The sequence below is a fragment of the Dendrobates tinctorius genome, unplaced genomic scaffold (genome assembly GCF_039654945.1).
Source record: "Dendrobates tinctorius isolate UK_male_01 unplaced genomic scaffold, ASM3965494v1 ptg000028l, whole genome shotgun sequence".
In the NCBI taxonomy this organism is placed as follows: domain Eukaryota; kingdom Metazoa; phylum Chordata; class Amphibia; order Anura; family Dendrobatidae; genus Dendrobates; species Dendrobates tinctorius.
The window spans coordinates 11460167-11472410 of record NW_027361696.1 but is presented as its reverse complement, the minus strand read 5'-3'; the positions used below and the strand labels follow the sequence as shown (position 1 = coordinate 11472410).

The 12244-nt window shown below is 49.6% G+C and overlaps 1 protein-coding gene across 2 annotated transcripts in view; it reads right to left on the bottom strand.

Moving 5' to 3' along the window:
- Nucleotides 1-1268: 1268 nt before the first annotated feature.
- Nucleotides 1269-12244, bottom strand: part of LOC141085082 (tyrosine-protein kinase STYK1-like) — an 82422-nt gene continuing 71446 nt past the window's right edge. Inside the window, exons 8-10 of one of the 2 annotated variants that reach the window (XM_073570124.1) lie at nucleotides 9522-9562; nucleotides 8520-8616; nucleotides 1269-1596 (exon numbers count right to left, since the gene is read on the bottom strand). In XM_073570124.1, the coding sequence (XP_073426225.1) occupies nucleotides 1422-1596; nucleotides 8520-8616; nucleotides 9522-9562 (313 nt within the window). In that variant the 3' untranslated portion in view covers nucleotides 1269-1421. Of the gene's footprint in view, nucleotides 1597-8519; nucleotides 8617-9353; nucleotides 9563-12244 lie in introns of those variants that run through there. The other variant, XR_012231209.1, reaches the window with a different exon arrangement.

Here is a 12244-nt window from a genome sequence, read left to right as displayed (position 1 = left end):
CCACAAGAAGCAGAGAGTTCAGGTGCTGCCCCCCTATACACACAGTCAGGAACCATGAACACAGCAGACAGGAGACAAGGCAAGAAGCTGGCAGCAAACAGGATTCACAGCATGGCCTAGAGCAGTGAGCAAGCTGGTGAGTGGGGAATGGGAGGCCATGTAGTGATGCCAGCAGAGTTGTTACAATGTCATCATTGGGGGGATGTTGCTGTGGTGGAGACTAACTATCTTGCTGATTATACATAGGTCTCAGGCACCGGCCCCTGTCTTCCCTATGGCCCTGTGTGCCAGCAGTGTCCAGCCTTGTGATGGGTTCCTGTACAGAATTTCTAGGGTGCGGGTTACTCATCTATTTATGTAATTGCCTTGTAATGTTTTCATTTCCTGTTCTGTCCAGATGTCACCGTATCCCAGAATTCCAAGTGGAGGAAGTTCACCAACTTCCATATTGGGACACCCAAGTGATGGGTGTCTCAATATGGAAACTGCTGCTGGCACCAACCTATTGCGCGGTACCACCAGCGGAACACCGTCACACTGCGCCTGCGCGAATTCTGTGCAGGCACAGCGAATCATTCGGCTGACCCTGGCGGCAGATGCACGACGTGTCTACAGGCAGAGGAAGCCGGTTACATTAAAGGGGTTTCCCACGAACGAAAGTTCATTTTAAAAATTGTCTGTGTCTGACCATGTACGGAGCATAGCACATCTCCTGGGCATGGGAGCAAGCAAAAGACAATACTGACAGGGGATCACAGAGGATTCATTTTTTGAGGTAAAATATTTCACTGACTGTTTTTAAACAATATTTTACCTCACAAAATACATCCTCTGCGATCTCCTGCTGTAATGTCAGTATTGTCTTTTGCTTCCTCCCCTGCCCAGGAGCTGTGGTATGTTCTGTACACGGTCAGACACAGGGGTGAGAGAGCACAGGGGGGAGACAGCTCAAACAGGACAGCACATGAGGAGAGAGCACGGCACAGGAAGGATAGAGACAGCAGACAAGGGGGACAGCACATGGGGTAGACAGGTAAAAAAAGAGAACACAGACGGGAGAAGTCAGCACATGGGGAAAGAGAGAGTAGATAGGTGGGTCAGCACACGGGGAGGGGGAGGAGATTCTCAACGCTGCAAAGCCTGCCCCCATCGTGACATTACCGCCCTCCCGATGACAAAGCATCAGGCCTAGTATACAATAAACAGCATTTGTCCTGTACCACGTGCCGCCGCTTGTCTCATCTGCTTCTCCACTATCAAAGCTGCCACATTTTTAACATCTTTATTTTTCACCATAAATAGATTTACAGGTAAAGGATTAATCACCTCAGTTCGGTATATACATCCTACAGGTGGGCGTGGGGAAATGGCGCCAAAGCCCTCACCCCTCCTTCACCAATGGCTCCAGCCTGACTAAAGCATCATACAGGGATTCCAGCAACAGACACATACTCCCTCCAGCTGAGCGTGTTCCTGGGTGTCAAGGGGGTCCATCCATCTGCCTGGTCCTGGCCGTTCTGCAGCAGCTTCATCACATCTGTAAAGCATGGTCTCAGCGGCACCTCCCACTGCCAACAGCTGCTCATTACCTCAAACCTGCAGGGTCAGAAGACTGGATCAGTGGGGAGGCTGACAAATGCACGTCAACCCCCAAGATGTTTGACTAATGACCTACACAGCGCTCTCCCTACCTAAGGGGCCACAAATGCTACTGGCTCCTCTGCCCTGTCAGGTCCTAATACAGGTGCTTCTCCCAAAATATCATCAAAAAGTTAATTTATTTCAGTTCTTCAATACAAAAAGTGAATCATATATACAGTTGTGGCCAAAAGTATTGACAGCCCTGCAATTCTGTCAGATAATACTCAGTTTCTTCCTGAAAATGATTGCAAACACAAATTCTTTGTTATTATTATCTTCATTTAATTTGTCTTAAATGAAAAAACACAAAAGAGAATGAAGCAAAAAGCAAAACATTGATCATTTCACACAAAACTCCAAAAATGGGCCAGACAAAAGTATTGGCACCCTCAGCCTAATACTTGGTTGCACAACCTTTAGCCAAAATAACTGCGACCAACCCCTGATATTTGAAGGGTGCCTTCTCCAAACATCCATTTTTAGATCTCTCCACAGGTGTTCTATGGGATTCAGGTCTGGACTCATTGCTGGCCACCTTAGAAGTCTCCAGTGCTTTCTCTCAAACCACTTTCTAGTGCTTTTTGAAGTGTGTTTTGGGTCATTGTCCTGCTGGAAGACCCATGACCTCTGAGGGAGACCCAGCTTTCTCACACTGGGCCCTACATTATGCTGCAAAATTTGTTGGTAGTCTTCAGACTTCATAATGCCATGCACACGGTCAAGCAGTCCTGTGCCAGAGGCAGCAAAGCAACCGCAAAACATCAGGGAACCTCCGCCATGTTTGACTGTAGGGACCGTGTTCTTTTCTTTGAATGCCTCTTTTTTTCTCCTGTAAACTCTATGTTGTTGCCTTTGCCCAAAAAGCTCTACTTTTGTCTCATCTGACCAGAGAACATTCTTCCAAAACGTTTTAGGCTTTTTCAGGTAAGTTTTGGCAAACTCCAGCCTGGCTTTTTTATGTCTCGGGGTAAGAAGTGGGGTCTTCCTGGGTCTCCTACCATACAGTCCCTTTTCATTCAGACGCCGACGGATAGTACGGGTTAACACTGCTGTACCCTCGGACTGCAGGGCAGCTTGACTTGTTTGGATGTTAGTCGAGGTTCTTTATCCAACATCCGCACAATCTTGCGTTGAAATCTCTTGTCAATTTTTCTTTTCCGTCCACATCTAGGGAGGTTACCCACAGTGCCATGGGCTTTAAACTTCTTGATGACACTGCGTACGGTAGACACAGGAACATTCAGGTCTTTGGAGATGGACTTGTAGCCTTGAGATTGCTCATGCTTCCTCACAATTTGGTTTCTCAAGTCCTCAGACAGTTCTTTGGTCTTCTTTCTTTTCTCCATGCTCAATGTGGTACACACAAGGACACAGGACAGAGGTTGAGTCAACTTTAATCCATGTCAACTGGCTGCAAGTGTGATTTAGTTATTGCCAACACCTGTTAGGTGCCACAGGTAAGTTACAGGTGCTGTTAATTACACAAATTAGAGAAGCATCACATGATTTTTTGAACAGTGCCAATACTTTTGTCCACCCTCTTTTTTATGTTTGGTGTGGAATTATATCCAATTTGGCTTTAGGACAATTCTTTTTGTGTTTTTTCATTTAAGACAAATTAAATGAAGATAATAATACCAAAGAATTTGTGTTTGCAATCATTTTGAGGAAGAAACTGAGTATTATCTGACAGAATTGCAGGGGTGTCAATACTTTTGGCCACAACTGTATTATATACAGTCATTACAAACAGAGTGATCAACTTCAAGTGTTTATTTCTGATAATGTTGAGGATTATGGCTTACAGCCAGTGAAAACCCTAAAAGTAATTATCTCAGTTATCAGGGTTTTCACCCACAACTTTTTCTTTCCAGGTTACAGTTAGAAACTTGCAACTCTCTGGCGCCCTCCTTACGCTCAGGTCAGGGTACTACACCTAGGATAAGTGCCTATAGTACCCAAAAAGGACATCACCTGCTTCTTGGTCCTGGGGGTGGGCCATGACGCGATAGCGTCCACTTTCCCAGGCTCTGGCCTCATAATACCCCCGTCTATCCAGTGCTCCAGGTAGTGGACCTCGCTCATGCCCATCTGGCACTTTACGGGTTTGATGGTGAAGCCTGCTTGGTGGGTGCTCCCGATCACCTGCTGCAGATGCTCGAGGTGGAACTGAAGATGGCAATGTCATCCAGGTACGCACCGTGCACGTCTCCAGTCCCTGGAACAGGTGGTTGACCATCTGCTGGAATGTGGCCGGGGCATTCTTCATGCCAAATGGAATGACCATGGACTCATACAGTTCGAAGGAGGTGATAAAGGCGGACTCCTCCTGTGCCTCTGGGCTCAGGGGAATCTTCCAATATCCCCGGCTCAGATCCATAATGGATAGATAGCGCACCAGCTAACTACTCAAGCAGATCCTCGATGCTTGGCATTGGGTGCACATCGGAGGCTGTTATGGCGTTGAGCCCCCTGTAATCCACACAGAACCGGGTGGTCCGGTCCTTTGGCACCAGGAATACAGGTCAAGTCCATGTGCTTTTGGACCGCTTAATCACCCCCAACTGTAACATCTCATCAATCTCCGGGCGCATGACGTGCTGTACCTCGTCCGAGATCTGATAGGATGTCCGCTGGATTGGGGCACGATTCCCGGTGTCCACTTCGTGGACCGCTACCTCAGTTCTTCCAGGCATGTTGGTAAACACTACCCGGAAGGATTCTAGTGTGGCTCGCAACTGCAACCGCTGGTGTGCGGATAGCAAGGCGCTTACCTACACATCCTCTATGGACCCGCTGGCCTTCGCTTGTGCCAGCATGCCTAGGAGGGGGTCTTCCTCCCATCCCGGGTTGCAGATCGGTAGAACGCAGGCTCCACATACTTGATGAGCTTTCATTATATTGTCGTGGAAGGCCTTCCGCCTATCCCGAGCGTGGTCAAGAGTGGCCACGTAGGTGACTGGGTTGAGCTGTTGATGTATGACGTATGGGCCTTCCCAGGTGACCTGAAGCTTGTCTTTTGGTACGGGGACCAGCACCCACACCTTCTGACCCACCTGGTAGGTCCGCTCCTGGGCGTTTTGGTCATACCAGTGCTTCTGGTCAGCCTGGGCTTGCGCTAGGTTGTTATGCACCATCTGCTCAAGGTCTGCATCTTGTCATGGAAGCGCATGACATACTTCACGATAGACACTTCTAAAGGGTCGGCTCTTCTACCCAGGATTCCCTTACCAATCCAAGGGGTCCCCAGACTCGCCTGCCAGACAGGAGCTCGAAGGTGTATAACCCCGTCGAGGTCTGCGGAACCTCTCTGTAAGCAACTAGCAGGTGTAGGAGGTACTACTCCCAGTCGCGTCCCTGGGTCTCAACCAGCATTTTTAGCATGTTTGAGGGTACTGTTGAAGCGCTTACACAAACCATTGGTTTGGGGATGATACGCGCTCAATACCAGATGCCACACCTGCATTTTCTTACAGAGAGCCTACATTAGGCGAGATAAACTGAGGCCCCTAGTCAGTAAGCATCTCCTTGGGAAATCCTACTCGGGAAAAGATAGCCAACAGGGCATCCACCACCTTATCCACCCTAGTTGAGGACAGAGCCACTGCCTCTAGATACCGGGTAGCATAGTCTACCACAGTAAGGATGTAACACTTTCTAGAGCTGCTGGGTATGGCCAGTGGTCCCTCAATGTCCACAGCAATCCTCTGGAAAGGCTCCTCTATCACAAGCAAAGAAATCAGGGGAGCTTTGGGAGCAGGTCCTGACTTTCCCACTCTTTGACATGTGATACAAGAGAGGCAGTAGTTGGTTACGTCTGTCGCCATTTTGGGCCAATAGAAGTGCTGAGACAGCCGGGCCTTAGTTTTGCTGATCCCCAAGTGTCCAGCGATTGGAATCTCATGGGCAATCCGTAACAACACACCCCTAAATTGGTAGGGTACGACCAGCTGTCTCTCTCTTAACCACTCCTGTTGGGGTTTACAGGAACTGTCTCCCGGTACAATCTCCTTTGTTCCCAGAATACCCTTTCCTTATCAATCTCAGAGGTGGGCTTCTTGGCGAGGTTTCTCAGGGTCTCCAGGCTAGCATCAGAGTGCAGAGTGTCCTGAAACTCCTGGCTGGAGGCAGCCAGAAGTGACGTTAAAGTCCCTTCCTCACGGCGACCCTCTGGGACCTGCTCTGGGTCTGTCTCTGGTTCAGTCATCCCTCTGACTGAGGAGGGTCCAGAAGACAGGACATTACCTGCATTCTGGGCACTCTGACTGTGAGTGACAGCGGCTATATAGGCCGTCTCCCCGGGGAATACCACAGTTCCATCAGCCTGCTCAGCTACGGTTACTACCTACCCATCCTCCCCCATTACCTCGGGAGCAGTGCTATATATGGGGCAGTTACCATGGGCCAGGTCACCTTCCTTTGTAGTACTGGTCAGATGTATGTGGGGAGACAGCTAGAGAAAGTGGAGGATGGTAAAGTACTGGGTTTTGACCACTAGGGGGAGACCAAGAACAGCAGAAGGAGACGGTGCAGTACTAAAGTTTGGCCACAAGATGGAGGCAGAGAGTAGTGAGGAAAGGGCTTAAGAGCAGCTTAAGGCTAGGAAACCGCATAGTCATGGTGGGCGAAGTTACAGGAGCTCTATAGGGGAATTCCCGGGGAGGGGAATAAGTAGGCAGCTAGAGTTCCAGAAGGAAGCCAGTACAGGAGGAGTTCAGCAGAGCAGGAGACTGTAGGAGGAAGAGACAGAGAGGAAGAACTCAGGGAGGGACTGGAAGGAGAAACAGTCAGGGGGTGGCCCTGACAGGAGAGCCGCAGGACAGAGAAAGCCCGGGGGTACCCGCCGGCGGACTCGGACAGGGGAAGCGCTGTGGCCGTGGGCCTAATGGCAGCCACAGTGAAAGAACCGCGAGGGACGTCATTTTAGAGGGAAGAGAAGGTGGAAGGTACCCTGGCCTGTGCGTAGAAGCTGTCGTGCTGCTGTTGTGTTGCTGTGGTCGTCGGGAAGGCGGCCAATAAAGAGTACCTGTTGAATGCACATCGGTTTCTGCCTCCAGTCTGTTTGCAGCGAAAAAGGGACCACCCCCCAGTCAGCACACGTACCTACACCTCTTCCAATCATAGTTACAGGAAACCACTGAGGCGACAATTTCTCCTCTCTCAATCATAGTCACAGGAGACAACAGAGGCAATGCTCCCCTTTTCTCCCAGTCACAGTTACAGTGGATGAAAGAGGCGACGCTCCCCTCCTCTTCATCTTATGGTTACAGGAGACCACAGAGCCGAAGCTCCGCTCTTCTCCTGATCATGGATACAGAAGATCATAGAGGCGACGCTCCCATCCTCTCCTGACTATAGTTACAGGGGACCACAGTGCAGACGCTCCCCTTCTCTCCTTATCATTATAACAGGAGACTACAGAGCAGACGCTCCACTTCCAATCATAGTTACAGGAGACCACTGAGACAAAAATCCCCTCATCTCCCGATTATAGTTGCAGAGGACCACAGAGGTGACACCCCCGTCCTCTCCCAATCATTGTCACCACTGAGGAGACCGTTTCTCCTCTCGATCATAGTTACAGAGAACAACAGGGGTGATTCTCCCCTTTTCTCCCAGTCATCGATACAGGGAACCAAAGACACTTCCCTCCTCTCTCGGTCATTGCTAGAGTAGACCAAACACGCAACAATCCACTTCTCTCCAGATCATAGTTACAAGAGACCACAAAGGAGACACTCCTCTCCTCTCCCGATCATCATAACAGGAGACCACTGAGGCAAAAATCCCCTCCCTTCCCGATCATTGTTACAGGGGACCACTGAGGCAATGCTCTCCTTTTCTCCTGATCATAGTTACAGGAGATCATAGATCACATGCTTCCCTCCTCTCCTGATCATGTTTACAGAAGACCACTGAGGCGACGCTCTCCTCCTTTCCTGATCATGGTAACAGGAGACCACTGAGGTGATGCTCCCCTCCTCCCCCGATCATAGTTACAGGAGATCACAGAGCAGATGCTTCGCTCCTTTCCCGATCATGTTTACAGAAGACCACTGAAGCGACACTGCCCTCCTCTCCTGATCATGGTTACAGGAGACCACTGAAGTGATGCTCCCCTTCTCTCTCGATCTTAGTTACAGGAGATCACAAAGCAGATGCTTCCCTCCTCTCCCGATCATTGTTATAAGGAACCACTGAGGTGACGCTTCCCTCTCCCGATCATAGTCACAGGAGACCACCTGAGGAGACGCTCTTCTGCTCTTCAGATCATGGTTACAAAGACAACAGAGACGCTTCGTTCCCCTCCTGATCATGGCTACAGGAGACCATAGAGGCAACGCTCACCTTCTCTCCCGACCATGGATACAGGAGACCCCAGTGGAGACGATCCCCTCCTCTCCTGATCATGGCTACAGGAAACTACAGAGGCGATGTTCCCCTCCTCTCCTGATCATTGTTACAGAAGACCACAGAGCAGACATTCTCCTCCTCTTCTGATCCTGGTTAGAGGGGACCACAAAGGCAACACTTCCCTCCTCTACCGATCATGGTTATAGGAGAACACTGAGGCGATGCTCATGGTCATTATACTAGGAAAAGATCACAGAGTTGGCACATCCCTTTGCTCCCGCTCATTGTATGAAAAAAGGTTGCCAGTTCTCAGAATTTCTCCTGTAACATTCTATAACTGATCCCCCCTTGCATTCAGTAACCCCAGAAAATGAAGCACATGGGTTCCTCCAGGATCGGACTGACTGTATGGGACCTCTATACTCTCAGATACAGAAATGTTATCTATAACCTATCATGAATATGGTGGGGGTAAGAAGACTATGACATTCATGGGCCAGGGCACCACACCTGTCCACACTTACAGTTGGGGTCCACACAGCGTTGGACGCTCCATTCTGAAATTCTTCTTTAGTTTTGAGGGCAGCTGGGAAGGTTCCAGATCTGGGTACGGTGGCGACCCTGTGGAAAACAAAGGAGGGTGATTGAAGACCATATGATCAGAAACTGGGCTCAGCAGGGTAAGCCGGTCACTTGTTGGAGTTATCGATATGATAGGGTTAGAGTTCCTACACTGGGACAAATGGCTCCGGCTGTGGCCTCTGGGAGCAGTATGACCCTACTGTCCATGGGTGTTATTCAAGTGTTGAGGCTGTGTATAAATGATCGTTCTTCCAAGTATAGAAAGATTCTGCTCCTGTGGCTCCAGTACTCGGGAGTCTTTCTAAAAGGGGAAGCACAGAATGTGCCCATGATACAGACAAACCCTGCGGTAAGACACTTGGAGACTCCTGCGCTGTAGGTGGATGACTCTCTAGTACTCTGTAACTATGCAGTAGCTATCCATCTATTGTCAAACTACAACCCCAACATACCCAGGGCTACTAAAGAAATTAATTGGAATAGGCTCCCCTATAAAGCATGATGAACACAGGACTGAGCTCGGCTGGGTGTGCGCCAAGATCTGGTCGGGCACTGTTGGGTGGTGGCCATCAGGCAGACTTGGGGTGATGTCTAGGGCTGTCCAAGTCCTGTCACGTGTGGCCCTTCTCATCCAATAATCAATACTGAGAAGCGAGGACCTTACCCCGGAGTACGGACGCGTCAGGCTCCGTGCTGCATTTTATGGTAGCTCCTGCAGCCTTATAGCATTTCAGAGCTTGTATCAGGGAAGATATCAGTCATAAAATATTGCTTACCAGCACTGGAGATATGATGTAGTAATGATCATGGGGGCAGGGTTGTTTCTAGGGTTCATATCACCCACGCCAGCCTGAAATGACTGATAACAGGGAGCAACAGTCTGTACTCATCTACACTGTACAAGGAGGTACTTGGGGGGGTCACATACTTCTCTAAGCGCTCACCCATTGTCACCAGCTCATATAGCAAAATGCCAAATGACCACCTGGAAGAGAAAAAAAAGAGACTGTGACATCACTGCAGAACGCCAATCACTGATTACCCACCTCAGGCCATGCCCATCATCAGTTATCCGCTCAAGGACCCACCCACTATCTGGGGTCACTCACATGCCCTCTAGACTCTGCCCATTATCAGGGGTCACTCATATGTCCCCCCAGACTCCACCCACTCTCGGGAGTCACTCACACATCCCCCAGCCTCCGCCCACTACCGGGGGTCATTCACACATTCCCCCAGACTTCGACCACTATCAGGGGTCACTCACATGACTTCCCCAGACTCCGCCCACTATCAGGGGTCACTCACATGTTCTCCCCAAACTCCGGTCACTTTCATTGGTCACTCACATGTCCTCCCAAGACTCCGCCCACTATCGGGGGTCACTTACACATCCCCCAGACTCCGCCCAGTATTAGGGGTCACTCAGACGTCCCTCCAAATTCCGCCCACTCACAGGTTCTTCCCAGACTCCAGTCACTCACATATCCTCCGTCCACCATCATGGGTCATGTACACATCCCCTTGACTCCGCCCACTGTCAGCGGTCACTCAGGCATCCCCCACTATCGGGGGTCACTCACACATCCCCCAGACTCCGCCCACTATCAGTGGTCACTCACATGTCCTCCCAAAACTCCGTCCACTATCGCGGGTCACGTACACATCCCCCTGACTCCACCCATTATCGGGGTCACTCACACATCCCCCAGACTCCGCCCAGTATCAGGGGTCACTCAGACATCCCCCCAAATTCCGCCCACTGTCGGGTCACTCACACGTCCTCAGCGTTCGCCCACTAGCAGTGGTCAGTCACACATTCTCCCCAGACTCCAGTCACTATCAGCGGTCACTTACACATCCCCCAATACTCCGCCCTCTATCGAAGGTCACTCACACGTCCCCAGACTCCAACCACTATCGGCGGTAATAATTCACACATCCACCCAGACTGCGCCCACTATCGGCGGTAATAATTCACACATCCACCCAGACTCCGCCCACTATCGGCAGTAATAATTCACACATCCACCCAGACTGTGCCCACTATCGGCGGTAATAATTCACACATCCACCCAGACTGCGCCCACTATCGGCGGTAATAATTCACACATCCACCCAGACTGCGCCCACTATCGGCGGTAATAATTCACACATCCACCCAGACTCCGCCCACTATCGGCAGTAATAATTCACACATCCACCCAGACTCCGCCCACTATCGGCAGTAATAATTCACACATCCACCCAGACACTGACCACTATGATGGGTCAGAAAACAAGGTGCAAAACACGGTCTTGATGGAGTGCTGAGGATAAGGTCCTGCCAGTTAAGTGATGTTAAGTCCTGGAAGGGAGGAATTAAAAGTGGCCTGTCCGTCTGCAGCTCCAGCCATGTACCCTCATAGAGGGATGGGGTATAAAAACAAAATGCAAATGTAGTCTGGAAGGAGCAGAGGGAAAAGATATAAAAGGGTAATAGCCTTTATTCACCAACGCGTTTCAACGGCAAGTCGCCATCTTCATAAGGTGGCATGATAATCAGGGGAAGGAAGAGGATATTTAAAAACAAAGGAAACAATTAACAATCACAATCAATTGAGTATAAAATTAGATTTAACATTATACATAATAGGATTGAATATAATTATGACAAGAATAAAAGAGCAAAAAAAGCAGAGTATAAAAACATAGGACTAAAAATATAAATTATGTAATATGATAATAAATATATAATGTAATATGATAAAAAAGAACAAACACTAAATTACCTTCAGATTATTTGGCTACATTTCCTATGGTGAGGTTCAATCCCTCTGGAGCCAGTGTGCCGAATTTAAATATCCAATAGCCTTCTCTGTTAATTAAACTCCTATAGCGATCAGGGACATTATCTGGTTTATGATCAATAATTAAGAGACTTAAAAATCTTGGGTCCTTCTGGTGTGCTAAAGAAAAGTGTTTTGATAAATTGTGTAGTAAGAAACCATTACGGATATTTTGGCTCTGCTTATTTAAGCGGGCATGCATGGTTTGGATAGTGCGCCCCACATACTGAAGGCCACAAACACTTTTCGTCATCGTCATTCGCAGGCGAGTGCGCGCTTTCAGCCTGGAGAGAAGATCGCTCGCCGCAGGAGTGTGACCAGGTAAGGAGAAAGGTTTTTTTTTCTTGAAAGCGGCAAGCCGGCAGAATGGAGACAGGGGGCATGATTAGAGACATGGGGCAGAATGGAGACACAGGGGGCATGATTGGAGACATGGGGCAGAATGGAGACACGGGGCATGATTGGAGACACGGGGCAGGATTGGAAACACAGTGGGCCAGACTGGAGACACAGGGGGCAGGATTGGAGACACAGGGGGAATGATTGGAGACACGGGGGGCATGATTGCAGTCTCCCATTCAGTCCCAGCCACAGAGGAGTCTGCTCAGCAAAGACGTTCCCGATGCCTTGCTCAAGCTAGTGCTGTCAGGTTGGCTGCTGCTGCCATCCCTGGTTCAGCTATAGCAGCCTTCACTAGCCAGCGGTGAGCAGCTCCTGGGACTAAGTCCCTTTTTTGCTCCACTGAGCATGCCCGTGGCTCAACCTCCCATTGGAGCTCAGGGGTCACATGCTCAGGTCCCGTTCCTGTTCCGATTGGACCATCAAGAAGGTCCCGGAAG